This window comes from Mytilus californianus, unplaced genomic scaffold (genome assembly GCF_021869535.1).
Source record: "Mytilus californianus isolate M0D057914Y unplaced genomic scaffold, xbMytCali1.0.p SCAF_4, whole genome shotgun sequence".
NCBI lineage: Eukaryota > Metazoa > Mollusca > Bivalvia > Mytilida > Mytilidae > Mytilus > Mytilus californianus.
The window spans coordinates 45,497,027-45,525,003 of record NW_026262690.1 but is presented as its reverse complement, the minus strand read 5'-3'; the positions used below and the strand labels follow the sequence as shown (position 1 = coordinate 45,525,003).

Below are 27,977 nucleotides of genomic sequence, written 5' to 3'. Positions count from 1 at the left end.
AAAATTAGTCAGCAACCATTTTATTCAAATAAACTTTATTCTTATGACTAATATGAAAATCTGGATCATAAAAAAAATTCACAAATTACTTCAATATCCTGCAAAGAAAGATGACTAACTATAAAAGAGAAAACTTTTTATTTTAATGAAATTTTAAATGCCATGAGGCTGAAAACTGGAGAAGAGTAGATTAACTAGAATTAAATTCATATGGGTTTATATGATATATATCTTAAGTATTAGCTCAAAAGTTTAAAATAAGGTTGACAAAGCTGATGAAAACAGTTTTTCTTTTAAAATTCTCCAAGTCAAAGAGTGTAATTCTATCAAAAGATTGATAAACTGTTGTTTGCTTAAGGTTAACTTGAATGAAAGTTACAAGAAATTTGTAACTAATTCATACACAAATATTAATAATTAGCCATGATTAAAAAAATGTTAGCCATATATTTAGTAGCAAAATGAAAAACAAGTTTTGGTTAAACATTTATTTATTCCTTTTAGCTTGAGGGGGGGGGGGGGGGGTTGGGAGTCAAATATAGAGCACATGTGAGCGCCATCTTAATTTATCAAGGCCATCTTTGTACTTAAAATCTTTGAAAACATTTACATTGTTAATTCTATTCAATTTTCTGTATATTTGAGACTCTTTGGATTGGATTATTGTTTACAATTTTCTGTCTATTGATTTGTGTGTTATAAGTTTTGGTAGTATGAATCTCATTCTTAAAAGACCTCTGATACCTGTAAATATAAAAGAACAGAGTTCCAATGTCCCCCGTGTTGCAAATATTTTATCAGTCCAAGGGCCATAACTAAAATAAATGGGGAGTGTGTCCATGGGACACAGATGATGCCCCTGCTAGCATATAAAGTTATATAGGAACATAACTCTAGAACTGTAAAAGTGACGCTACCCAAATTTGTACTTGATATGAGTTTTGTGGTAATAAGCATTGTTTATAAGTTTCATATTATTTGATTGAGGCAAACTAAAGAAGAGAACGGAAACAAAAAAATCAGCAATTTTTCCATTTGTAAAGGGGCATAACTCTAGAACGGTAAAAGTGACACCACCAAAATTCAAACTTGATCTTTGGTTTGTGGTAATAAGAATTGTGTATAAGTTTCATAACATTTGATTGAGGCAAACTAAAGTAAGAGAACGGAAACAAAAAATTCAGCAATTTTTCCATTTGTAAAGGGGCATAACTCTAGAACGGTTAAAGTGACACCACCAAAATTCAAACTTGATCTGTGTTTTGTGGTTATAAGCATTGTGTATAAGTTTCATAACATTTGGTTGGAGAGCGGAAACCAACTTTGGGACGTACAGACTGACAAGGGTAAAACTTAATGCCCCCTCCTCTATCGCTGGGGCATAAAAAACTTTTTTTATGTTCTTTAAAACTTTTTTTTATTATCTTTGAGAGTTGAAGACTTGAGAGCAATTTCCGAAATATTTGGTATTTCCAAAGGGCATAACTCATTAATAATATTTGATCTGCACTTATTTTCGAAATTGTCAGAGGCATTGCTGTTATAAACCATTGATATGAATTTGAAAAAAATCTGGCAAGTATTGTACACATGAGAGTGCTTACAATGTAATTTTCCATATAATTAATATTTTTAAGGGGCATAACTCTATTAAAAATGAATGATCAGCACTGGTTTTCGAACTCATTAGAGACATTGCTAATATAAACCTACAATATAAGTTTCATAAAAATCTGGCATGAGTTTTACACATGAGGGTTAACAATGCAATTTTCATATTTCTAAGGGCCATAACTCTTTTAAAAATTATTGATCGGCACTGATTTTCAAACCCGTCCAAGGCATTGCTGATATTAACCTACAATACAAGTTTCATAAAATCTGGCAAGAATTGATTTGATTTGATTTTTGGTGTTTTAACGCCACTTTTAAGCACCAATTTTGGCCTATTTCGTGGCGGCCAGTTTTTATTGGTGGAGGAAGCCGGAGTGCAGGGGAAAAACCACCAACCTTCGATAGGAAAATTGACAATCCTAGTCAATTAAGATTGGAGTCGAGTGCACCCGCACGAGCGGGGTTCAAACTCACAACCTCAGTGTTGACTGGCTAGTGATTACAGTAGTAACTACTTAGACCACTCGGCCACCAAGGCCCCCAACAAGAATTGAACAGATGAGAGCACTAACGATGCAATTTTCTATATAACTAATGTTTCCAAGGGGCATCTCTCTTAAAAATATTTGATCGGCACTGATTTTCAAACACGTCTGAGACATTGCTGATATAATTCTATGGTATAAGTTTTATAAAAATCTTGCAAGAATTGTACAAGTGAGAGCGCTAACAAGACCAGACGGACGGACACCCGGTATTTCTATGTCCCCCACAAAGTGTTGTGCGGGGGACAAAAGATCCTATGTTATGTGCAATTACTGATGAAAACTGGATAATTTAGAGTAAATACTAACCTTTGACCTCCTCCTCTGTTATTTCCACTGTTGTAGCCACCACCTCCACCTCCGTAACCTTGAGCACCACCATAACCACCACCATAGCCACCGCCTTTAAAAAAAAAAAAAAACATATTTACAAAAAATATTAGTAATAAAATCAATCATTTAAGGTATTAATTCAAAGGAAATTAGCACATAACCCATGTAAAATTGTTTTATGATAATAATTATTTGCTGAAATAAAAAAAAATTGGCTTGTGCAAATAATAAATATAAAGGACCTTTTATTTTTTTCTATCTCTTTAGAAATTATAAGTAGAACACCAAGAATTTTCATAACACCTTTCTAAGTAGCTGTAGTATAATTACATACTGTGTAAAAGAGAAAACAATTTATTTGTTTCTTTTACAAATATAGTGTTCAATAGCCTTTCTACCTACTAGATCATATTCTAAGAACCTTGTTGATGATATATGGAAAGTAATAAGGAGGTCTTAAACATTGTTAATCAAAGACAAAAACTTTTGATTAAAGAAAAACCCTTACTCAATGGGTTTCAAAGCTTGTGCTAAAAAATAATTCTAAGGCCACACAGCAAATCAGGTGTAAGTTATTGAATTAACAAGCTCTGTCTGTCATAAGCCTGGGGCATCACATCTTTTAACACATATCAATGCCTCATTAAAGAATCAAGCGAGTCAAACGCACCATCATGGTACAATTTGTCAAATGCTAACTCATGCACAATGATTTGTCTATTTTGTTGAAAAGTCCTGAAGTAAAATCATTAAATGTGATCAGAAAAAGATGTTTGGGAAGAGCTGGGTGTTATTTCTCCCTGGTAGCAGCTGCAGACTTCTGGGGTGGAAAATATGGCAAGGCCACAAGCTTAATTGATGCTATAATTACCGACATGATAAACATATAATTATCTGCTGGGAAGATGGTAGGTTATTCTACTAAATAATTCATTTCTTAAGCTAAAATTATCTGTAAACTTAAAGAATTAATCGTGTTAAACTGTGCATGGTATTTAAATACTCAAAGAATGATATATTCAAAAGAAACATTCATAATACACAGACTGTAAATATTAATAATGTATCAATTATACTCATAATTTTCAAAGAAAGAATTATTTCTATCTTTAATCTGATTGAAGTTCTCACTAAAATTTGATAAATAATGAAATTGTGTAAAATTTTGACATAGTGTAACCTTATTTTCTGTGATCATATAAAATCAAAGACTGCAATTAAAGATATTAAAAAATCAAATTTTATATTAACTGTGCATTCCCATGTGGGCGCAGTCTGTTATAATAAACAGGTTCAGATTTATTTACTAAAAATAATTTCTCTCACATTCTCAAACATTCAAACTTCTAGAACTTTATTCATAATTTAAACATATCTCGAGACACATATAATATGCCTAATGAAATTTTCACTGCTAATCTTTGGTAACATTTGTAAATTATAATTTTTATATTGTGATAAAGTAGAAAATATACCCAGAGGACACCATGCCCCACTTGCACAATCAACATTTACATGTTCAGTGCAGAGCAAAATCTTGGTAAAAACCCTAATTTGGCATACCGGTACATTTTTGAAAAGTTCACATGGTAAAGTGACCACAACTTTATGGTGAACTACTTTAAAACAAAACTTTAAATCGACAAGTGAACCATGGAATCTGGGTCAAACACCTTATTGGCATAAACTCTAAAAAGTATACATAATGAACATATAAACTAAGTTTCAATCTAATGTGAACACAACTTAATGGTATACCACCTTAAAACAATATATCAACCTGATACAGGATAGACAGATGGACAGATGTACAGACGGACTAATAGATGGATGGATGCAGAGACGGTAAAACATAATGCAAAGGTGAGGCATAAAAATATAAAGAATATAAGATTCCCAAACCAGCAATATATGTATAAAGAATATGACATAATATGTTGTAGTTAAACTTTTTCTTTGCATAGAACCTAGTTTAGTTAAATTTGTATAAAAACCATAATTGGTTTAATTAATATTCTGATCAATAAAGTTTGTGAAAAAATTTAAAAGAAAAGTATAAAACATTTAAATATTTGTCAATACATTTGTATTGTTTTAAGCCAAATACTGTGGGTAAATGTAATTCAGATTCTCTCAATAAATAATATATTTGTAGAAGACATCAAACATAAATCCCATAATAGATTAGATATTGAAGTGCTTTTCAAGATATTTGGTCTTCTATTTTTTAAATGTTCATCTGTGGCATCAATATTTGCTATAAAAAAGCAATAACCTTAAAAACTGCATAAAATTTTCAATCACTGAAAGAAACCTTGTTATAAAAATGACATAAAGAGTAGAACTTGCGATAAAGCTTCATCGTGATTAAATATAACGGTAAGATTCCTGCGTAATTATTCTCAAGTGCTGGCCAATACACATCAAGTTCTTCGCCAACCAAATTTCTTCCTATTTACACAGTTGGAATATTAGAAAGAGATAGAGTCATTAGAAACCAAAGATTACTTCTTTGAAAAAATTGACAAGTTTTGACGAGAGTTATGAGGCAAGAAATCCAATTTATTTGTGAGAAGTAAATCTTTTTCGAAGTCAACAATTGACTTAGTATGCCTATGAGGTCGCAAAGACTGGCCAATAACAATTAATTAGACATGATTGAGAAAAGAATTACATTGTCATGAATAAATTTACATATTTAATTAATCATCTAGATTCCATTGCCAATCTTATAACTAGATAATGTTTATAAAAATTGGCATTTATAATAATGTGTTGTGAATGTACCTTTTATTTTGATTCACATGGCATACTCTATGAGATTAGATGTTGATTGACTTACGTCAAAAACTTTGTTGTAGTTGTGAACGTAATGACCAACTGGGACTGACAATATGCCAATTAAAATGTTCCACTCCAAGACTATCACCAAAGAAAATTATCACATTAACTAATTGAGTTAATTATATTGTCACTTTTAAAATGTGATTAACGAAATAAAATTTATCAATCTTGTTTAGACTGAGGCTTCATCAGTGTTATTTCACTGTAAAAGTACCATCTTTTATCACATGTCCTATAGAATTGTTTCAGTGAACTAAACCTTGCCTCACCCCCTCTTCAAGCCTTTGAGTGCAATATGTGGGACGATATGGCTATATAAGTAATTAAAAAGTAAAAATTTAAAGTTTGATCTTGAGGTCAAAGGTCAAGGTCATATGTGGGTCACAAAGGAACAAGGCACATGTCAAATGGTGCTACATCCATTTTCTAAAGGGTACAAGACAACTCAGACAGTATACAAAAACACAGCTGTGATCATCTATTCAGGTCATTGGAAAGTCCATTAAAACCAGTCCAACCCTCTTTAAGATGACAATTAATGTTCTTTCTGTCAGTAAGATATTCTTTCAATATTTTTTTATGTCTTCATAATGTGTAAAATCGCACATATCAACAATCATTTTCACAAAAATATCAATCCTTTACATTGAATGAGGTATCTTTTACAGGATATGCTAGAACAAGATGTCTTTGTGGCAGCAAAATCAGATTTTATTTTTAGTGGGTAGTGGGATAGGAAAATTGTGTGAACAAGATAATTACAAGCATGGGGGACTTTTTTATTATACAACCAACAATCTACCCAGTAGTTACATTCATTTGTACTGTTGATTCATTTATTTTCGTGGACAGAAGATACATTGTATTTTTGTGGATATTTGATTTCATGGTTTTGGCAAAGTCTGTATACAAGCCTTTAGAAAATTTGTACTTCATTGAACATCTAAATCCGTGGTTCACCAATACCCACGAAATCCACAAAAATTTGTATTCCATGAATAATAATGAATTCACAGTAAACCATATCTTGTATCTTGTGATATTGACATTAACCAAGAAATTAAGTCAAACAGGACACACAGACATCAATCAATACTTAAAAAAAATTAATAAGTTTGTCATGTTCACATAAAAAAAATGTTTCTCTTCAAACTCTTTTTCCCTGCTGAAAATATTAGAATATTACTATACAACATTTTTAAAACATACTAAGCAAACACTTTCTGTTTTTCACTTTGCCTATCATATTTAAAGTCGCTAGGCGAGGGAAATTCGGTCCCAAGACTGGTATTTTTCGCAAATACCCCTCCATAACATGATATATCTGTTTAATTACACCAAATAGATTTGGATTGAAACTAATTCGTTAACATATTTATGCATAATTTTGAGGATAAGAGGATATTATCATAGAATCGCGGGCGTTAGCTCCCTTTTTTATGTAATGTCATATCCGAAAAAATTTGGAGGGAAAATGCTCGAGAGAGTAAAAAAGGATTATCCAAAATGGCAAATACCATGGTATTTGAGGCAAATTCACCGGCAGTGGTGAAAAACAGGCAAATTCGTTTGAAATGAGGAAAAAATATTAGAATATGCGAAAAATACACTGGCTATCAACCAATCAAAATCTGGCTTTTTTATATAAGGTGTAATTATATAAGAAATACAAAATTCCAATGACAAGATACAGATTAAAAATAATATTAATCATCAGAATAAACCATGCACTAGCTAAATGAATTGTTTAATTCAAGTTATTACTCTTTTAATAGTTAATCTAACTCAACAGTCTGATTTTACTTTACATACAATCCAAGGCTCAATTTAGTATGAAACATGCCACTTAAATATGAGGGTAAAAGTCTTTATCTCTTGAACAACAAACCAATAATATTTCAAAATCAAAAGAGATCTTATTTTTACTTATCCCTAAAACAGCGTTAAGTTTCAAGTAAATAAACTAAACTTTATAAACTGGTGTCTATTGCTTACTGGGATACACTCTTTGAGCAAGGGGTAATTGATTTAGAAATTCGAACAGCAATCCACATCAGCTGATTTGAAGCTCTAATTTTAGAATGAAAGCAGATTTCCTAAATTACAAAATTAGATAAATTACTCGACAACAATTTATCCATTAGGGTAAATAAGGCAAACTACAGCAACTAGAAGGCTTTAGAAAGCATAGTTTTTTAACTCATAATTATGTTTATTTTGCATTCCTTTGCTTTTTGAACACAGAAATAAACAAATGGATTGAGCTTTTTTATTGTTTTTATTGCATAATCATGCAAGTACACAGCTTAATTGGAGCTCTGAATGTTATATCAATAAACCTTGTATTGTACGAGTACCAACATACTGAATCTGATTTATAAGTTACATTTAAATCTGTACCAAACTAAGACACTTAGAAATATATACTGTTGGCACACCTTTAAATCAAATCATCTATTTCCAAAACAATTTGAGATTAAAAGGCTCGTAATTGGCCGCATTTGCACATTAACATTTTCTTTTTATAAGACATAACTCTTGGATAATTTCACAAATTCATACTAACATATTCTAGTCCAAATTCATACCTTATGTAGAAGGGAATACATCAGAATTAACTATAGCGAATCAAATGAAAGCCATCTGTTACAGATCTCAAACCTTCAGAAAGTATACCATGGTGTCAAAATATGTACACCAAGCTGTTATCCCAAATAAAAACAAAATGAATGTGTGTCTCATTTAATGTGGACATAGGATAACATGTTCCACTGTTTGACCTCATTTTGCTTTTTTCAAATTATGCACAGATTGTTCAAAAGTGATTATCCCATTATCCCACTACCATGTACAGACGATTGTCATTGTTATGAAATAACTTTGAAGCAAAAGCTGTCAATAGTCAAGATTTTAAAATAAAAGATTACTATTCAAATCATTATAAAAAACTAAATTTAAGTCAAACATGCAGATATTCATTATGCATGCATGTGTCCCTCGGTTTTGATCATTACAAGACGTTTAATTGTAAAATGTGCTTTAATCTAAGTTAAACGATCATTAATCATATTAAAAAACTTTTACAAGTATGATTCTGAAAAAACTGCCACTTGAAAGTCAGAAAAAAACTCTATTGTAAATCTGATTTTATTCATAATTTATAATCGGCCTGAAAACGAGTTCCATTTAAAAAAAAATTAAAGTAGCATGATCAATTCCTAATAAATTTGCAGTCCATACAACAAAAGCATTGAAACAAACTTTCAGTTCATACAACAAAAGCATTGATAAAAACTCTCTTTTGCAGTTCATACAAACAACAAAAGCATTGATACAAACTCTCTTTTGCAGTTCATATAACAAAAGCATTGATACAAACTCTCTTTTGCAGTTCATACAACAAAAGCATTGATACAAACTCGCTTTTGCAGTTCATAAAACAAAGCATAGATACAAACTCGCTTTTGCAGTTCATACAACAATAGCATTGATACAAACTTGCTTTTGCAGATCATACAACAAAAGCATTGATACAAACTCGCTTTTGCAGATCATACAACAAAAGCATTGATACAAACTTGCTTTTGCAGATCATTCAAACAACAAAAGCATTGATACAAACTCTCTTTTGCAGATCATACAACAAAAGCATTGATACAAACTCGCTTTTGTAGATCATACAACAAAAGCATTGATACAAACTCGCTTATGTCTTGACACCCAGTATAAATTTGACTATTTGAATGAGAGACTCTGGCTTTTAGATCATCATCAAATGACTCAAATCATGTAAAAACATTTCCAGACCCTTGATAGTCATGTAAAAGAAAAAAACAAAAAACATACTACATAGGTAGGACTCATCAGCATTTATTTTATTTGATAATATCGTTAAAACAGTAACTATTAAAGATACAAATATGGAAATGATTACCTCAACTGTGACAAGGGAGATAATTCCAATCAAATAAATACGGTAGCATGGATGTGGCAAAATCAACTGTGACAAGGGAGATAATTCCAAACAATTAAATAGCATAGATGTGGCAAAATCAACTGTGACAAGAGAGATAATTCCAAACAAATAAATAGCATGAATGTGGCAAAATCAACTGTGACAAGGGAGATATTTCCAAACAAATAAATAGCATGGATGTGGCAAACTCAACTGTGACAAGGGAGATAACTCCAAACAATTAAATAGCATGGATGAACAGAGTTGAAAGACATTTTTATTTTTAACTACCTGTTTCCTTATCATTTTGTGAAATGTGCTTCTGTGTTAATAATAACATGGTTTTTGAAAATGAACTTGTATTAGTGTATCACATAATTAGAAATAAAAGTTACTAATTGGATAAAAGTGATATCTTCATAGTAGAAGTATAAGACAAAGCTAATTCTTAAAAAAAACTTGTTTCGTTTCACCCCCAAAGTCTTATTGTCAAGTCAATGTAGATCATTTAAGTGTAAATGCCTGTAAGATACCTGTAAGATCATTGTGGGGCTCATATGGAAGGATCCTATCCTTTTTAGCCCACCTTATTTTGGTACACTTTTATAACTGATACAAACATCAATCCTGCATGGTTTGGTGCAATATTTCATACAATTAAAAAGTTATAGAAAAACTATTTGTGTCCTCATCAATTACTTAACTGATATATTACTGACTCCCAATGACGGTCTATACTAATTTTAAAAGCTTCCATAGTTTTTGAAAAAAATAACTTCAACTGGTAGGTTATTCCAAACATTTATAATACGTTGTGAAAAATGTCTTAAACGAAAAGAAGTGTTACATCTAGGTTTTACTAATTTCCAATTATGCCTATGGGTATTTGTCCTGATAACAGTAAAAAATCTTTCATAAGATATATCTTCCGATTCCTTTTATAATTTTAAAAGCTTGTATCATATCACCTCTTCGCCTTCTGTGAGTAAGAGAAGGAAGTTTAAGTACTTTTAATCTTTCTTCATAACCCAAATGTCTTATATCAGGAATTAATTTAGTTGCTCTCATCTGCACTTTTTCTACTGCATTAATATCTTTCCTCAAATGCGGATACCATATTAATGTTTCCATATTCCACGTGTGGTCGTACCAACGCAACGTATAGTCTTAAAAATGTAGATTGATCTTTAAAGCTGAAAGTCCGGTTAATCAACCCAAGTATACTATTGGCTTTATTTATTTTACTTGAAATGTGTTGTGAAAATTTAAGATCCTTTTGAAAAATAATTCCAAGATCCTTCTCTTGTTCATCTTTAGTGATATCAATATTGTTCATGGTATACACATTTTCAGGATTGTTTCTTCCATAGTGGATTCGCTTACATTTGTTCACATTAAATTTCATATCCCATAACCATGACCAATTGTAGAGTGCGTCGAGATCATTTTGTAAGACATCAGATTTAGAAGTTGGTGCATAAATTTTGGTATCGCCTGCGAAAATTTTTGCTATAGACTCAACTAAATAACTTTGGGGGAAATAAACCTAAATGATTTCTGACCAAAATGGTATAAGAACAGATTAGTGTTAATATTCAGTACACAATTAACAATACTTAAGGTGTGAAATTAATCAACAAGTGTGAAAGTGATTAAAAAGTGTGAAATTGATTAACAGTTTAGATAACAGTAAAAGTATCAGTTATACAGTATCAATAAAAAAAACCACAGAAAATGTAGGAGAATGAAATCTGCTTATGTGTCTTTACTATAAAAGTAAAAGTAAATGTATTAATTGAGTATTCCTTTTAAATCATGAGCAATTTGTTTTAAAATGTATAGGTACCAATCACAGAATTGAAAACATGTACAAAAATACATTTAACATTAGGTGTGAAATGGCAATTGTAAAGATCTTCCAACAAATGTACGTGAAGGTGTAGAAATTTGCATAAAAATCATTATTTTGGGATGGGGGGAATTTTAGCCTTGGAACACATCACCTACAGATCCCTCAAATAGCTGTCTCAATGGGGTTCTTAAATGAGAAGACTCTTTTAATACTATCCAAATAGGGGCATTAGAATACACAACCCAATTTTCCCCAGACATTATTCTCACTGTTTTAGCAAAATTTCTTTTATGCTCAAAATCGACACAAGTTTTGAAAAATGGTTTTGATACTGTATATCAAAAAATATTACAAACCATTTGTTAACAAATAATAATAAAAAACTTTAAAACATGCTAACAATGAACAGTTATCTGACAAAGTAATGTGTACAGAAATTACCTGTAAATACCTTTGTAGTAAATTTAAAAGTTATGAAGAGCAAATTTTATGAACTGAATGAAGCACATCATTTCTTTCGAAAATCAATTGCCTCAATTTTATTCACTACTCTCATTAAGTCAGAGAAGATTTACATATATTCTTCAGTCTAAATTTTGCACAGCAATTTTAAAAGAACATATTTCAAATTATGCTCTCATCAGTTCTTTTCAATAAGTTTCTCCACAAGATCCTCGGTTAATCTATCCTGAAAAGTTGAGTTTTAACTATCCTAAGTTAAGATGCAATATTCAATGTAAGACCAGTCATGATATGTAATTCTGAAAAGAACAATGTCTGCCTAATCTTACATATATCATTATTCAGAATTTCATTTATCTCTGATTCTCCTGATTGATGTATGGCATAATACAAAGATGAAAAATATTTTAAAAAGTTGTGTACAAATGATAAATAGTTTCAAACACAACTGATATTTTCTGATCATGATTTGAAAGATTCTGTTGTCAGAAAACTGTTTGTGATTGCCTAAACCTCATGCCTAAACTGAGAGGAAAGTATTACCAACCTCTTGGATACCTTAGTGAGGGAGCACTATGAGATTTGTACATACTTTGTCTGTTCCAACCTCCGCCTCCTTGGTTGTTACCTCGTCCCAAACTTCCTCTATAAAAAAAAAAATGCATAGTCAACATTTCAATTTTCTATAATAGTTACATGTAATGCCAAAATTGGGGCATTACACATTACGTGCATTACTTTGGAAAAAGTTATGCATTACACGGCATTATAATTACTAATTAGCATTACTCCATCCCTGAAAAAAAACATCATTTTAATGTCCCAAGACACAGCACATGTTTTATCTGTCCAAGGGTTATAATTGTTTTCCATTTAAAGTGCATAGATCATCAGGTTTACAAGACATTCTCAAATGAACCTTTGATATAATTTTCATAAAAATGTGAAAGAAAAAGTAGGCGTGAGAGTACTTACAACACAATATCCAATATAATTTACCTTAACTACAAGGAGCAATAGTCCTGTCAAAAATTGATTGGCGCTAATTTTTGGACTCTTTGACAATATTGCTGCTACAAAACTTCGGATATGAATTTTATAAAAATCTGCTGACAAAAATCTCAGGAGTGAAATATCCATAAGTGATGAAAGTGGCATTAACACTTTCATTATGAGGAGACCTTTTTCAAATATATGTAAAATAGGGATTTGACCCAGATTGTCCTTCTTTGAATGACAATGACTTCTTTTTGAATTGCTGCAAGGGTTTTTTTTAAAGTGCAGAGAGCATGACACTCTCTCTACAGAAGGCATCTGAATTAATGTCCCCATTTCAACCTGAGGTGGCTATGTATTTATAGTTGGTTTGAAGAAGACCAAGGTGACCATCTTTTTTTCCTCAGTCACAATTGGGGATCATCTTCATATCTGGTCTATAAACATTTTTAAATTTCTTGACCAAAGTGAGAAAGTGAAAGTCTTGTGAAAGAATCTCCTGAATCTGTATTGGATACTAGGAATATTGTGGAAGTAGTCATCTTCCTGGCCATCAATTTTGTGGTCATAAAGGTAGTCAAATAACAGACTTTTGTAAGTGGCTAACTATTGGTATACAGGAATTTTATCCAAGTCTGGCTTCATACAATAATAACTTTATAAAGAATATGAGCTGAAGGATATCAAGTTTAAGAACAAACCTCAACATTCTATTGGCTGCTGAACTATCTTTTCTGTCTCCTCTATAACCACTGTGTTTCTGAAAGCCTAACTGTGGCATCCAACTCTTTCCCCTATTTCTCTGATCAAAATCTTCTGGTTTTAATACTCTGTCTGGCATTCTGAAATAAGCAGCAAAAATTAATGTCCAATATTGTTTCACAATTCTCAGAATTCTAATTTCAAAGTATTTCTAAAATCAACAGATATTATGGGTTTTTTTTCTAATCAATGTATGCATTAACACTTCCGTTAGTTATTATTAACAATTTTGTTATAACAGAAATATATATGACCTTAATATGTAAAAAACATTCTCTTTCAAATCATGATCAATAGTATAAAATAATCATAGAAAATTTCAAAGATTTCTTTTTCTTCAGGAAATCCATTTCCTAAAACAACAAGTATTACATAATAGTTTCAAGTTTCAGATTAACAATGTTTCCACTGTTGTCAGAACTGTGCTTGTGATGGCATTCAAATCTGACAGCATCAATCTTGTCTGTGAGCACTCAATACAGTGGGGGAAACAATTAGAAAGTGCTAATATTTAACATACATGTAGTATGTAAGCACCTCATCCATGACTCATTACAAACTAAGAAGTGCTCAGAAATTAACTATAAAACAAGCATTCTGTGAGTATTGCATGGCAATACATAGTCCCCTACCGTTTACAAATTCATTGAAATGGAACGAAATTCTAACTTGATCTATAACTTGTCATGGTGTAAACTACATAAAAATATCAAGTCAAAATCTTCAAGCATGACGAAAAAAACTGTTGAAAACTGATTATTTAAGTGAATTTTCTATGTCAAAAGACCATAACTCTGCATAAAATTATCAGTCTGGAACAAAATTCCAACTTGATCTGTAACTTGTCATGATAAAACTATATACTAACTATCAAATCAATATCTTCAAGAATGACAAACAAACCTACCACTAAATTCTTCTAACAATTTACCAAAGAAAAGGAAAAAAATTCCAAATGTCATTTTGTCTTTTAAAAATCTTTTAAAAAATGAGTTATTTCCCTTTGAACAGAAATCTACTAATTAATAAGTAGTTCATCAAAAATTTAATTCTAGGAAAAGGGCTATTACTGAACAAAAAGAAAAGCTAAAATCGTGAAAATTGGTCTTGACCTGTAACTTGTCATGATAAATCACTAAACCAAATATCAAATCATTATCTTCAAGCACGAAGAAAAAAAGTCTGGAAAACTGATTTTCCGGACTGACAGATGGACAGACAGACAGACGGACGGAGTGCAAACCTAAAGTCCCCCTTGACTTCGTTGGTAGGGGACTAATAACTAAATCAGACCAGTATGCAGGACATATTTTATCTAAAATTACTCCATATAATTAAAAGTTGAAAGCTACAGGGTTAAACAAAAGACTTAAAAATTGAATATTTGGTGCTTTCCCGACTATCAAACCACATTTAAGTTAGAAAAAAGAGGGTTGGAGAAAATGTGTCTGGGCAGAGTGACATGTTTTCCTGTAGACTAGTACTTTATGGGCTACCACAATTAAAACTTTCACTCAGCATGTCAGTCTAGTACAAAGCAGAGTATAATCATATCACGTTTTAAAATGTATTCCCCCTAAATAAACATGTAATATTTGCAACTGGAAGTATGCATCATTCCCAATATTTTTATATTTTATGAAAGCTTTTACATAGGACTATTATGTATCAGTTTTAAAGAAAACTGTTGGTCACAAGAATATTATTGTGCACTTTTATCACAATTTCATTCAGAAAGTTATTTCAATACACATCCTTTATAAATCACGGAACAAAAAAACTCAATTTGAAGATCTTTTTCTATTGAAAAATATCATGGATGCCCCTCTCTAATCTCTTTTCCCATACTTGGATTCGTCAATGTAAAAATTATTTCCATGCAAAAAGTAAAAATTTTTAGGGCACCTTGTATTAATTCATCTAGATTTTAAATTTCAACAATATATTTTTGGAGATGTAATGTGGAGTCAATGAATGTTAACACAAAAGTACTATTTGACATTATAGTAGGGGATAATTACTTTATACTTTGAATATGCAATATATCATACTATCATCATTGAAATCATATTTGTGGTCCTTACACTTCAAAGGGTCCTACTGTGCATCATTTTACTTATAGAGAATGAAATGCTACTGCTAAAAGATGAAACATATTTTCCATTCACCTATCTTTTAAATGATTAAGCATTCTTTTTTTTGTTACCAACTCATAAGAATAATTAAACAAGATACACAAGTTATCTTGCCATTACTTCCTTAAACAAGATACACAAGTAATCTTGTCATTACTTCCTTAAACAAGATACACAAGTAATCTGGTCATTACTTCCTTAAACAAGATACACAAGTAATCTGGTCATTACTTCCTTAAACAAGATATACAAGTTATCTTGTCATTACTTCCTTAAACAAGATACACAAGTAATCTTGTCATTACTTCCTTAAACAAGATACACAAGTAATCTGGTCATTACTTCCTTAAACAAGATACACAAGTAATCTGGTCATTACTTCCTTAAACAAGATACACATTTAATCTGGTCATTACTTCCTTAAACAAGATACACAAGTTATCTAGTCATTACTTCCTTAAACAAGATACACATTTAATCTGGTCATTACTTCCTTAAACAAGATATACACGTAATCTTGTCATTACTTCCTTAAACAAGATACACAAGTTATCTTGTCATTACTTCCTTAAACAAGATACACAAGTAATCTGGTCATTACTTCCTTAAACAAGATATACAAGTAATCTTGTCATTACTTCCTTAAACAAGATACACAAGTAATCTGGTCATTACTTCCTTAAACAAGATACACAAGTTATCTTGTCATTACTTCCTTAAACAAGATACACATTTAATCTGGTCATTACTTCCTTAAACAAGATACACAAGTTATCTAGTCATTACTTCCTTAAACAAGATACACATTTAATCTGGTCATTACTTCCTTAAACAAGATATACAAGTAATCTTGTCATTACTTCCTTAAACAAGATACACAAGTTATCTTGTCATTACTTCCTCAAACAAGATACACAAGTAATCTGGTCATTACTTCCTTAAACAAGATATACAAGTAATCTTGTCATTACTTCCTTAAACAAGATACACAAGTTATCTAGTCATTACTTCCTTAAACAAGATACACATTTAATCTGGTCATTACTTCCTTAAACAAGATATACAAGTAATCTTGTCATTACTTCCTTAAACAAGATACACAAGTTATCTTGTCATTACTTCCTTAAACAAGATACACAAGTTATCTTGTCATTACTTCCTTGTTAGGATACCAAAATGCAAATAGCAAAACAAATAAAATCAAATATTTAACTTTGTAGAAGCTTTGTGAATTAAAATTTTCTGGATAAATAATTTTCATGCAAATTAAAAAAGCAAATGAACTGAAAGAAAAATCAATAAATACAACTATAACAATAAACAGTCATTATCAAAGTACACATGGTTGGCAAATATCCCTATTTTACCTTCTAGCTAATAATGATAATAACAAAATAACATTGCAGTCTGCAGATAATAACTAAATTAAGTACATACATACTTAGTCTACTTCACATATATATCTTAAATAAAAGTTTTGTCTAAAAAGAGGGCAAAGAAGCAGTAATTCAACATTGTTGACATTCTTTTCTTTTTAATGAATGAGCCACACGATGAACATATGCACACATCTCCTCTAAAGGTCAACTTAAAAGGTTGCATGAATATGGATTCAAATGAGTTGAATTATTGACTTGAAAGTCAATAATACACCAGTGAGGTTTTTTTTTTTTTTTAGCTTACTTTGACAAAATGAAACAAACCAACTGCTAATAGCAAAATATTATTTCTTTATTCTACTTTTCTAAATGTTTGAAACAAACAAAAAATCATGTTTTATTTTTTTGTCGAAAATTTGTAGCTAATGCCCCTTTAAATGAAGCCATATTTATTATTTACTTTATCTAATTTTGTAATCACATGCAGGGAACTTTACATTAATATTGAATACTACATGTTTCACTGATTACTGAAATATTACAGATTTTTAAAACAGGAAATTTCTTATCATTGGTTGTATATCATTGAAAGTACTTATAGAAACAGTTAACAAATTCAAATTTGAAAATTTGTACCCTTTTAAACCTGAAATAAGATATTTGCCAACCATTATTTCTATTAAACATGATCTACTACTTATAACTAGCTATGAAACATGCCTTCTATAAAGCAATATGGGTTAATAAGCAGGACAAGTTAGTAAAGGGTTTACGGATCTGCAAGGTAACATGTCACCTTGAGGTCAGTCTAAAACCATAGGTTTCTAATATGTGTAATTCTCTAGGAAATCTGCAAATGACAGCTCATGACTGATTAAATAAATCGAAACATACATAACATATTTGAATGACGTGCTATACAATGACTATACATGCATGATGATAACTTTAGTAATGGTTGCAGTAAACTTTCGACTTTACGATGAAACTGAATTCAATTCTTGTTTAGAAATTCATAAATATGCGATGATATTGCCATAGTTTCAAAAATTTTAAAAATACAATTGTATAATTTCAGTAAAATGTAAAAATATAAGAATAAAGTGCACACAAAAGAAACATAAGAATGACTAAATCATGTGACCCCTATGACAGGCAAATACATACAATCAGCAAAGTAATAGAACTAATGTGGTTGACCTATGAAGTATGAAGGCCTTCTCCAGATTAAGTCTAAGATTTTATCAAATTAATGAACTTCCTGAAGGTTTGACAATGTAATTGATGACTGAAAAACTTTAACCTTAGACTACATCTAAATGTCCATTTGTCAGTAAAATACAGAAAAGTGAAAATAAATAATTTTGCTCTTGATACTGTCTTTTGGTCATGAAAGAGCATCTGTTCAAATTTCATGAAGGTTTGACAAAGTTATTAATTTCTAAAAAAAAATTAACCAGAGACTCAACCAAAATGTGGACATTGCCGACAACAAAATCTAGGATAGCTATAGCTCACTTTCTTGACATAAATGTTGCAGGCTCTACAAAAACATCCTAAATCAAGTGACCATGCAAATGAGGTTAAGGTTAGATGATACTATCAAATGGAAATATATACACAATATAAAGAATAGACTTATGAAGGCTATGTTTCATGTGTCTGACTCACAATGACCCCTATTTAAGCATCTACAGATTGATCGTTTTCTGAGAAACTAAACTTGTTGTGGAAATTTATCATAACTAAGTTCCTGAGCCATGAGATGAGTTGAAAATCAACTGGTGTCTGCCAATAAGAAACATCAAAGCAAAAGACATCTTTGTACAATTTATTTTAGAGAGGAGGCTTTTGTCTGCTATGAGACATACTCTTCTAAAATGAGAGCAAACAATTCCAATTATTACAATGTTCAAAAGGAATTCATGTATTAAGAAAGAACCTAAGGTCAGGAGCCTGTAGATCAGTGGTTGTCATCGGTTCATGTCTGTCATATTTGTTTTTCGTAAATTGTTTTGTTATAAATAAGCCATTAGTTTACTCAATTGAATTGTTTCATATTTTTCATGTCAGGGCCTTTTATAGCTGACAATACGGTATGGGTTTTTCTCATTGTTGAAGGCTGTATGGTTGCCTATAACTGCTTACATCCACTTTCATTTGAACTTTGGTGGATAGCAGTCTCATTGGCAATCATGCAATGTCTCCTTATTTTTATATTAATGGTAAATATTTATTTGATGAATTAAAAACTTAAATATAAATGAATTCAACAGACAGTATTCAGTGCACAAAATCCTGGTCATTAATGCAAAATTATTTATAACAAAAAGTACAGCAAAAGCATAGTCAGACAGGTAAATTTGTGCATATACAATATCAAATGGGTATATATTCACATAATAAGCTGTATAATGTTGTGTGCACACTTACTTAGCATTAGGGAGTACTTTGGATGGAAACAGATGGTCATCATCATATACTGGATCTTTGAACAGAATACTGAAAAATATTATACATCTTTAGTATTTAAATTTGAGGAATGGTGAACAGGCTGATATATTGCTTATTATATTTATTTCATTATAGAATAACCAATATTTTCATTAATTGTCATTTGTAACAATTCCAATGCCAAGCCTGCATGGCTCCCCCTTAGTCAAGAATGACCACAGGCTGTCCTTAAGGTTCCCACATCGTTTTCTGGCTATTTTGGTAATTGTTTAGGGCTTAAAAATCAGAGGTTCTTTATTTTTCACTGTCAAATTCAGAAGTCATGAACAGGTATCGACGATTTGCAGCATCAACAACAAGAAGTTTCGTAGCGTTTTGTAAAACGTTGAAGAACGATTTGGAGGGCAAAAGTTTACAACTTAAAAGGTTTTAATGACTTTAAATAGCAAATTTCATAGTAATATACATGCATCTTTCGATTCTGAATGTAAAGGTGTAACACCACTAATTCGGACTCGGTCAGAAAGCACATACCAGAAAGAAGTACATATTAAACACAAAATAGTTCCTACGCATGGGTGTAACTTTGACACTATGTAGAATATTTTGTTAATTTTAGTATCAAATGAAAGCTGAGTGACTGGTGGTCATTGTAGAACACATTTTGACTTATAATTTTGAATAATAAAAAAAATTCATGAAATTTAAAAAGGAGGGTACATTTTGCCTGTTTGTCAGATCTGAAGTACCTGTTTTGGTACGTTCAAAGTTCCGGGAACCAGTTCTCTCTTATATGCCATTAAAGGTATGTTGACTTTTTTTCAGTACAATACACCATAAGGTGTTGCTTTGACATGCAATGATTGTCACTTTATTTGAAATTAAGACAAAAGAGCTGTGCCTGCTTGAAATTGAGGAATTTAACATACAAAGCAATGGGGCCATGAATTAGTGGTGTACTTTTTAACCGGAAAACAGGATGTATCAATTTGATTGTAAACTACGAAATTAATTCAGTATTACGATATGAAATTTCTTCAGATTATCAAGTTGCAGTTAATTTTCATGTATTTACTTTTAAAATTGTAAAGTGATTCAATATTATCGATAATTGCTGTACTTGTGTTATTTGGCATGAAATTATGTTGTTTTACGTCTTGGTTTTTAAAAGGGGAATGCTTTATTCTTTTTAACTAGATTTAAAATTTATTCTTTTCATCTAAATTTTCCTTAGCATTTGCTGAAATGTAATTAAATAATGCAATCAATCATCTATCTTGATCAAGTGTTCTCCCATCAGTTGTGTCGATCTACCTGTACAAGTGATTAGCGATCCTTAGCCAGATATCCCTCAGGGCTTTAAAACTGTAATCAGGAGGACCCTTTGGATTATAAATACAAAAAGCCTAAGGGTTATGCAATTGATAATAATTGCTAACAAAAAAGGCGGCAGCTAAGAGAAACCAAAACAAATTTTGACAATGGCGGGGATCATTTGACGATGCAGAAGATAATTTAATGATGGCGTGAATCATTTGACTATGGCGGAAGATATTTTAACAATGGCAGTGTGCCATCATAAAACAGGTCATGGAGATCCCTGATGTATCTCTGAAGTTTAACTGCTAAATATACTATTTTTTTTTAATAATAAGATTCAATTCAAGGAGTTTTAAATGCATGCAAAATTTCGTAATTTCCAAAATAACATCCAATTGTGTATATTTCACCTTTCAAAAAGATCTAGATCAGTTCCTGACATGTCAGATGTGACATAACCAAAACTTGATTAGGTTAGAGAGTTCATATTTGTTTTAATGTGTCTGTAAACTAAACAATTGATGTTCTATACTATAGTGATACAAACCATAAACACTGATTATCAAGAATGTCTTTCATTTCAGGTTGTGGTAACGGTGATTTAATCGTTCTGAAACATAGAAATGACGTACTTAATAAAACATTAACCCTTACATGCAGAAAAATCTCATTAAAACATCCATTCAAACAAAGAAAATAAGAGTTATTAGATGGTTAAAAGTTTGAATCATCAGAAACTTTATTTTTAAACCTTTTTCTTTAAATAAATCTTACAAAAAAAGAAAAAAAAAACATTTTAATAAATATATATATATATATTTGTTTTTAAAGAAAATAAAAACCAGTAAAACTGTGAGCTACTGCTCACTTATGATACCTCCATCTTAAGAATTTGACAAAAAGCAAGTTGATGAGCCATAAATCTGAAACATTTTACACAGTACAGCATGTTCCCTTTAAGACTGAAAACAAATTTCAGGAAGCTCTTATTTGTAGTTCAATAATGAAATGTGATGAATATTTCATACATGACCATTTTGTGTAAGAAAATAAAAGTATTCGATAAACAGTAAGTTGATGGACCATAAATCTGAAAAAGCATCACACTGTAAAGCATGGTCAACTTATTTTTATATCACATGAAGCCTGATAACAAATTTCAGGAGGCTCTTTTTGTAGTTGCCTAGAAAAATGCAAAGAAAATTTCATACATGGCCTTTATGTGTTAGAATATATATAAGTAATCAGTAAACAGGAAGTTGATGAACGATGAATCCGAAAACACATTATACGGTATAGCATGCTGACATGAGGCCTGATAACAAATTTCAGAAAGCTCTTATTTTTAGTTCCCTAGAAATATGCTATGAAAATTTCAGATATGGCCATTATATTTTAGAATATATAAATATTTGGAAAACAGGAAGTTGGCGATTGATAAATTTGTAACTGTATCGCAATGTATAGCATGTTCCTATGAAGACTGATAACAAATTATAGGAAGATGTGTTTTGTGGTTCCTGAGAAAATTGTGATGGAATTTTGTGGGATGGACAGATGGGTGGACGTATGTACGGACGAACAGACAGAGGTAAAACAGTATAACCCTGCTGTGAATATATAAAAAGGCACCAAATTTTGGTATTGGTTGATTTAAAAACTTACTCTCCCGACATTGTAGCTTTATCATCACACCAGACACGACCTGCCATACCATGCGTCAAAGAGGGATTTACATCTACACCCTATAAGTAAATAATTCAGAATTGTTATGATCATGATGTTAATGAGATAAGATTCCTACAGAAAATAATGATCAATTACTGTAAATTCAGAAATTATTGCGAGGTATTTATTAATGTGAATAATGCGACTACTTGAGTATCATAATAATAAGAACTCCCATTCTGATAACAAATTCATATATCTGTATGTAGATTTTCTTAAAATCGCAATAATTAAACGCTCATTTTTGTTATTTCTTCAAAAATCGCAATAATAAATGCACGCATTAATTTCTGAATTTACAGTAACTATATTATCTATTGAAAAAACTATGATATTTTTTCTGTTGGTACCTCCTGCGACCTTCAAAACAGAGTAGGTAGTCTTGTGGAGGCTTGTTCACTTCTAGTGTGCAGTTGTATTTGAGTCAATCAAAGGCTTGATAAAATAAAAGGCTTAAAAATTAATATCTGCTGCTTCATTACTTAGCAAATGGTATTTGAAGTAAGAGTAAAGATTGGTTGTCTGAGATTAAGAATTATGTGTTGAGGAATAAATATCTTCTTCTGCATTGTTACCTTCTTAGTTAGTACATTAAAAATCTGACTCAGTATGTGAGTCTAGTTTAAAGAAGGGCTCACACACAAATTAAATTGTTCACATCCTGTCTATGATAGAAAGATTCCTGCTTGACCATAAAAATCCATTCCATCACAGAAACACCAAAACAATCAGATCAAAATAAATGAAGTGTTGATAAATGAAAAGGAAAAGGCTACAAACACTTAATCTAAAGCCAATATTTAATCATACATTACTTTTCATAATTTTTATACTATTAAAAAAGATCTGTGAAGTTCATAATAACTACAATATTCAAACCAAGTTATTGGAACTACAGTACATAAAGGGGACTCTGAAAATAATCAGTTATGAAAGCCATTTTTGACCCCAAGTGTTGACTGGTGTATACAAATATGGTCGCCTCTTCCATCTTGCAGTTCAACCTGTGTTGAGAGCAAGTATATTTTGGTGTGCAAGATATATAAATATGCAATCCTTCATTAAGTTCGATCCAGTGTGCATAATCTACTTGATTGATTTATTTTCTCTCATCTGAAATATGCATGAAATATTAGCCACTGGATATTATGTGAACAACCATCAATAAATCAAACTTAATTTACTATTTATTATTCAGATTCTATCTAATTGATCTTAAAAGCAGTTCAATAAATTATTAATATTAAATATAATTATCTACTCACCTCTTCTGACCTTTCACCTTCATACAGACCCTCAAAGAAGGAGTGAGCTGGATGTCTTTTACCTACAAACAGCCTGTCTTTACCTCTACCATTTCTAAAAACTAATAAATCAGAGAAGTTTTACAGAATATATACTTGAGTGTGTACTCGAAACAATGAAGTTAATTGTGTTTGTTTGCTTGGTTGACCTTAAGATAAAGATACAAATATTTGATTTTATCAATTAGCACAATGAATTATTGGTAAATCTAATGTAGTATATGTAAACAGAGGATCTAAATTAAAATTGATAGAATTTTTTAATAATTTGCCAAATTGTATTTTATATCATGCTATTTTCAAAAGTATACTAAAAAGTATATGTCACACAGCTTTTTTTCAAGCTATCGGTTGAGTAAAATTGTCAGATTTTGTAAGGATTATACAAGGAAAATCACTTTTAAGTGAATAGAAAGAAAACTAACCAATAAAATTTTAAAATAAAATATGAGAAGATAGCTCTAAAAATGGGCTTTCAGAAAATAAAAATAATAAAATGCTCCGCAGGGCGCAGCTTGATACGACCGCAGAGGTCGAACCCTGAACAGTTGGGGCAAGTATGGACACAACATTCAAGCTTGATACAGCTCTGAATTTGGATTGTGATTAAATATTTGACACAGCATAGGTTTCTGACACAGAATGAATGTGGTCTAAGAACTTAAAAATTTTAAATTGGACATTCACCTATTATGGTCCAATATCCAAAATCTAAATACATGGTTAGATTCAGCATATCAAAGAACCCCAAGAATTCAATTTTTGATGAAATCAAACAAAGTTTAATTTTGGACCCTTTTGATCTCAATGTGGACAAAGTTGATAACGGGGCCCAAAAATCAAAAATCTAAATACATGGTTAGATTCAGCATATCAAAGAACCCCATATATTCAATTTTTGTTGAAATCAAATGAAGTTTAATTTTGGACCCCGATTTGGACCAACTTGAAAACTGGGCCCATAATCAAAAATCTAAACACATGTTTAGATTCAGCATATCAAAGAACCCTAAAAATTCAATTTTTGTTAAAATCAAACTAAGTTTAATTTTGGACCCTTTGGACCTTTATGTAGACCAATTTGAAAATGGAACCAAAAATTAAGAATCTAAATACACGGTTAGATTCGGCATATTAAAGAACCCCAATAATTCAATTTTTGATGAAATCAAACAAAGTTAAATTTTGGACCCTTTGGACCTCAATGTGGACCAATTTAAAAACAGGGCCCAAAATCCAAAAACTTAATACATGGTTAGATTCAGCATATTAAAGAACCCCAAGAATTCAAGAATAAAACCCCATTGAAATTGATCAAGAAATAAGCAATTTATACGAAGTATATTCTTTTGCACAATACTGTGCAATTGAATATTTCTTGCTATTGCGCAATACTGTACAATTGACAATTTCTTGCTATTGCGCAATATTGTGCTATTGGATATTTCTTGCTATTGCGCAATACTGTGCAATTGAAGATTTCTTGCTATTGCGCAATACTGTGCAATTGAAGATTTCTTGCTATTGTGCAATACTGTGCAATTGAAAATTTCTTGCTATTGCACAATACTTATTGTATAATAATTTACACATCCTGTTTGGTGTGTATTTCCTACCATATCATTATTATTTGCTTTTAAATATAAATCAGAAATAACCAACTTAAAATGGAAAATTTTAAAAGAAAAAAAAAAGGAAAAAAAGAAAAAAAAAAGAACCCCCCCCCCCCCCCCCCCCCAATTTTTTGAACCCCCTTATGATTCATCACCCCCAAACTCAATCCCAGCCTTCCCTTTGTGGTATGGTATCTTGCAGTACAATTTCAGAGAGATCCATACAATTGAACACAAGTTATTGTCTGGAAACTAGAAAAATGCTTATTTTTGGCCCCTTTTTGGCCCCCAATTCCTAAACGTTTCGGGCAATTACCCCCAAACTCAATTCCAGCTTTCCCTTTGTGATATGGAACCTTGTAGTACAATTTAAGAAATATCCAAACACTTACACACAAGTTATTGTCATGAAACTAGAAAAATGCTTGTTTTTTGCCCCTTTTTTGGCCCCTTATCTTAAAATTTTGAGGCAATTACCCCCAAAATCAATTACAGCCTTCCCTTTGTGATATGGAACCTTGTGGTACAATGTCAGAGAGATCCATACACTTACACAAGTTATTGTCTGGAAGTTACAAAAATGCTTATTTTTGGCCCCTTTTTGGCCCCTAATTCCTTAACTGTTGGTACCATAACCCCCAAAATCAATCCCAACCTTCCTTTCATGGTATTGAACCTTATGGTAAAATTTCATGGAGATCCATTAACTTAAACTAAAGTTAGAGTGCGAAAACTAATGTGTCTTCGGACGACGACGACGACGACGACGACGCCAACGTCATACCAATATACGACCAAAAAATTTTCAATTTTTGCGGTCGTATAAAAATTGGGGTCACCATACTCATTTCTTGCTACAAAGCTAAATAGGGAAATTTCCTGTACATTTTATCTAAAAATATTCAAATTTTAAAGTAAATTTGGATTTTATTAGATAAATACTTACCATCATAAATTCTGAGTGTAACCCCAATTGCGTCATAGGTCAGATGGAAAATCCCGACTAAAAACAAACGTACTCTCACTGGTCCGGACATATACCCCTGTTTGCCCATATTCTCCCATTCAATTTCCTCAAGACAGAAACGTAGGGAAAGGGGATGAAGGGGAGGTGGGTGGGACCTATAATTTATGATGGTAAGTATTTATCTAATAAAATCCAAATTTACTTTAAAATTTGAATATTTTATAGCTATAAATACGTTACCATCATAAATTCTGAGTAACAGAATCTAACGTAAAGCTGAATCCCCTGTAACAGAAGAAACAGGAGGAAAGTTCAATCTTTGTGCTGAAACTATAGGTCCAAGAGAGTATAAACTCTCGGCAAAAGTAGCCATAGATTGGAGGTAATGAGATATAAAAGAGTTCTCATTTCTCCAGAAACCTGCAGACAGTACCTCTTCTAAAGATGCACTGTTAAACAGAGCCCAGGATGTAGAGATACCCCTAACATCATGAGCTTTAACATTAAAACTATTTAAAAGTTCTGCCTTAGAAGAACCATAAGCTAAAGATATGCATTTGCATATCCAAGTAGAAATAGTTTTAACAGAAAGATCTGAGATTCCTTTTTTAATAGGAATAAAGAGTCTTGAGTTAGAAACAGAACGTAAACTACTCGTTCTATCCAGATAAATAGAAAGGATTCTTACTGGACATAAAAGTACAGAAATAGAATCGCTAGGGAGTGCAGGAATCACGACTGGTTCTGCACCCTTATCTGGAATCTGATTCTTTGCCAAAAAAAGCAGGACCCGTTAAAAGAGTAACAGAAGATTTATCCCTGTTAAATCGAAGGCAAGCATCAGAAATAGAGAAGGCATGGATTTCACTCCTTCTCCGTCCAGAAGCCAAAGCTAAAAGAAAACAGCATTTATAGGAAAGAAACCTTAAATCTATTGTTTCTGCTGGTTCAAAAGGAGGAAGTTTTAAAAAGGATAAAACTAGTCCAAGGTCCCACTTAGGAACTAAAGTTTTTTGTCTTGGTCTTTCAAGACTAAAACTACGAACCAAAAGAGAAATATGCTCATTGTTTCCAAAATCTGGGCCACCAGAAATATGAATAGTTCTTGAAATAGCTGATCTATATCCCTTAATAGTAGAGGGACATAATCCGTTGGATTCAAAAAGAAAAACTAGAAAGTCTGCTAATTGTTGTACAGTGACTTGGAAAGGATCAATTTCCCGCTCACTACACCAATCTGAGAAGATTGACCATTTTGCATCATAGACAATGCTAGTGGAGTCTCTGACAGACTTTGTGAGATGCTTGGTTGCTCCTTCAGAAAAACCTCTCTTTCTGAGGCTAACCCTGAGAGAAGCCAGGCGTGTAGATGAAGTTTTTCTGGATTTTGATAAAGAACCTTGCCCTTGATTTGAGACAGAAGGTCTGGTCTCATAGGTAGAACTAGAGGACAAGCACATGATAGGCGCAGAAGGTCTGGAAACCAAGACTGTTTCAGCCATGCTGGAGCAATAACTATGATCTTGCAATTTTCCCCTGCTATTTTCTGAAGTACTGGGGAGAGAAACCTGAAAGGAGGGAAGGCGTACCCGAACATTCCTTTCCAAGATAGGCTCATTGCGTCTACCGCAAAAGATTTTGGATCTGGAACCGGAGACACAAATGTTGGAAGTTTGTGATTGAGACTGGTCGCAAACAGATCTATCTGAGGTGA

General features: G+C 31.6%; 1 protein-coding gene across 2 annotated transcripts in view; it reads right to left on the bottom strand.

Moving 5' to 3' along the window:
• LOC127738108 (5'-3' exoribonuclease 2-like) overlaps nt 1-27,977 on the bottom strand; it is a 62,648-nt gene that overhangs the window by 6,284 nt on the left and 28,387 nt on the right. The window contains exons 22-28 of one of the 2 annotated variants that reach the window (XM_052249227.1): nt 23,645-23,745; nt 22,317-22,396; nt 21,199-21,261; nt 19,311-19,379; nt 13,303-13,443; nt 12,153-12,250; nt 2,469-2,562 (exon numbers count right to left, since the gene is read on the bottom strand). In XM_052249227.1, coding sequence (XP_052105187.1) covers nt 2,469-2,562; nt 12,153-12,250; nt 13,303-13,443; nt 19,311-19,379; nt 21,199-21,261; nt 22,317-22,396; nt 23,645-23,745 — 646 coding nt within the window. The remainder of the gene's footprint in view (nt 1-2,468; nt 2,563-12,152; nt 12,251-13,302; nt 13,444-19,310; nt 19,380-21,198; nt 21,262-22,316; nt 22,397-23,644; nt 23,746-27,977) is intronic. The other variant, XM_052249228.1, reaches the window with a different exon arrangement.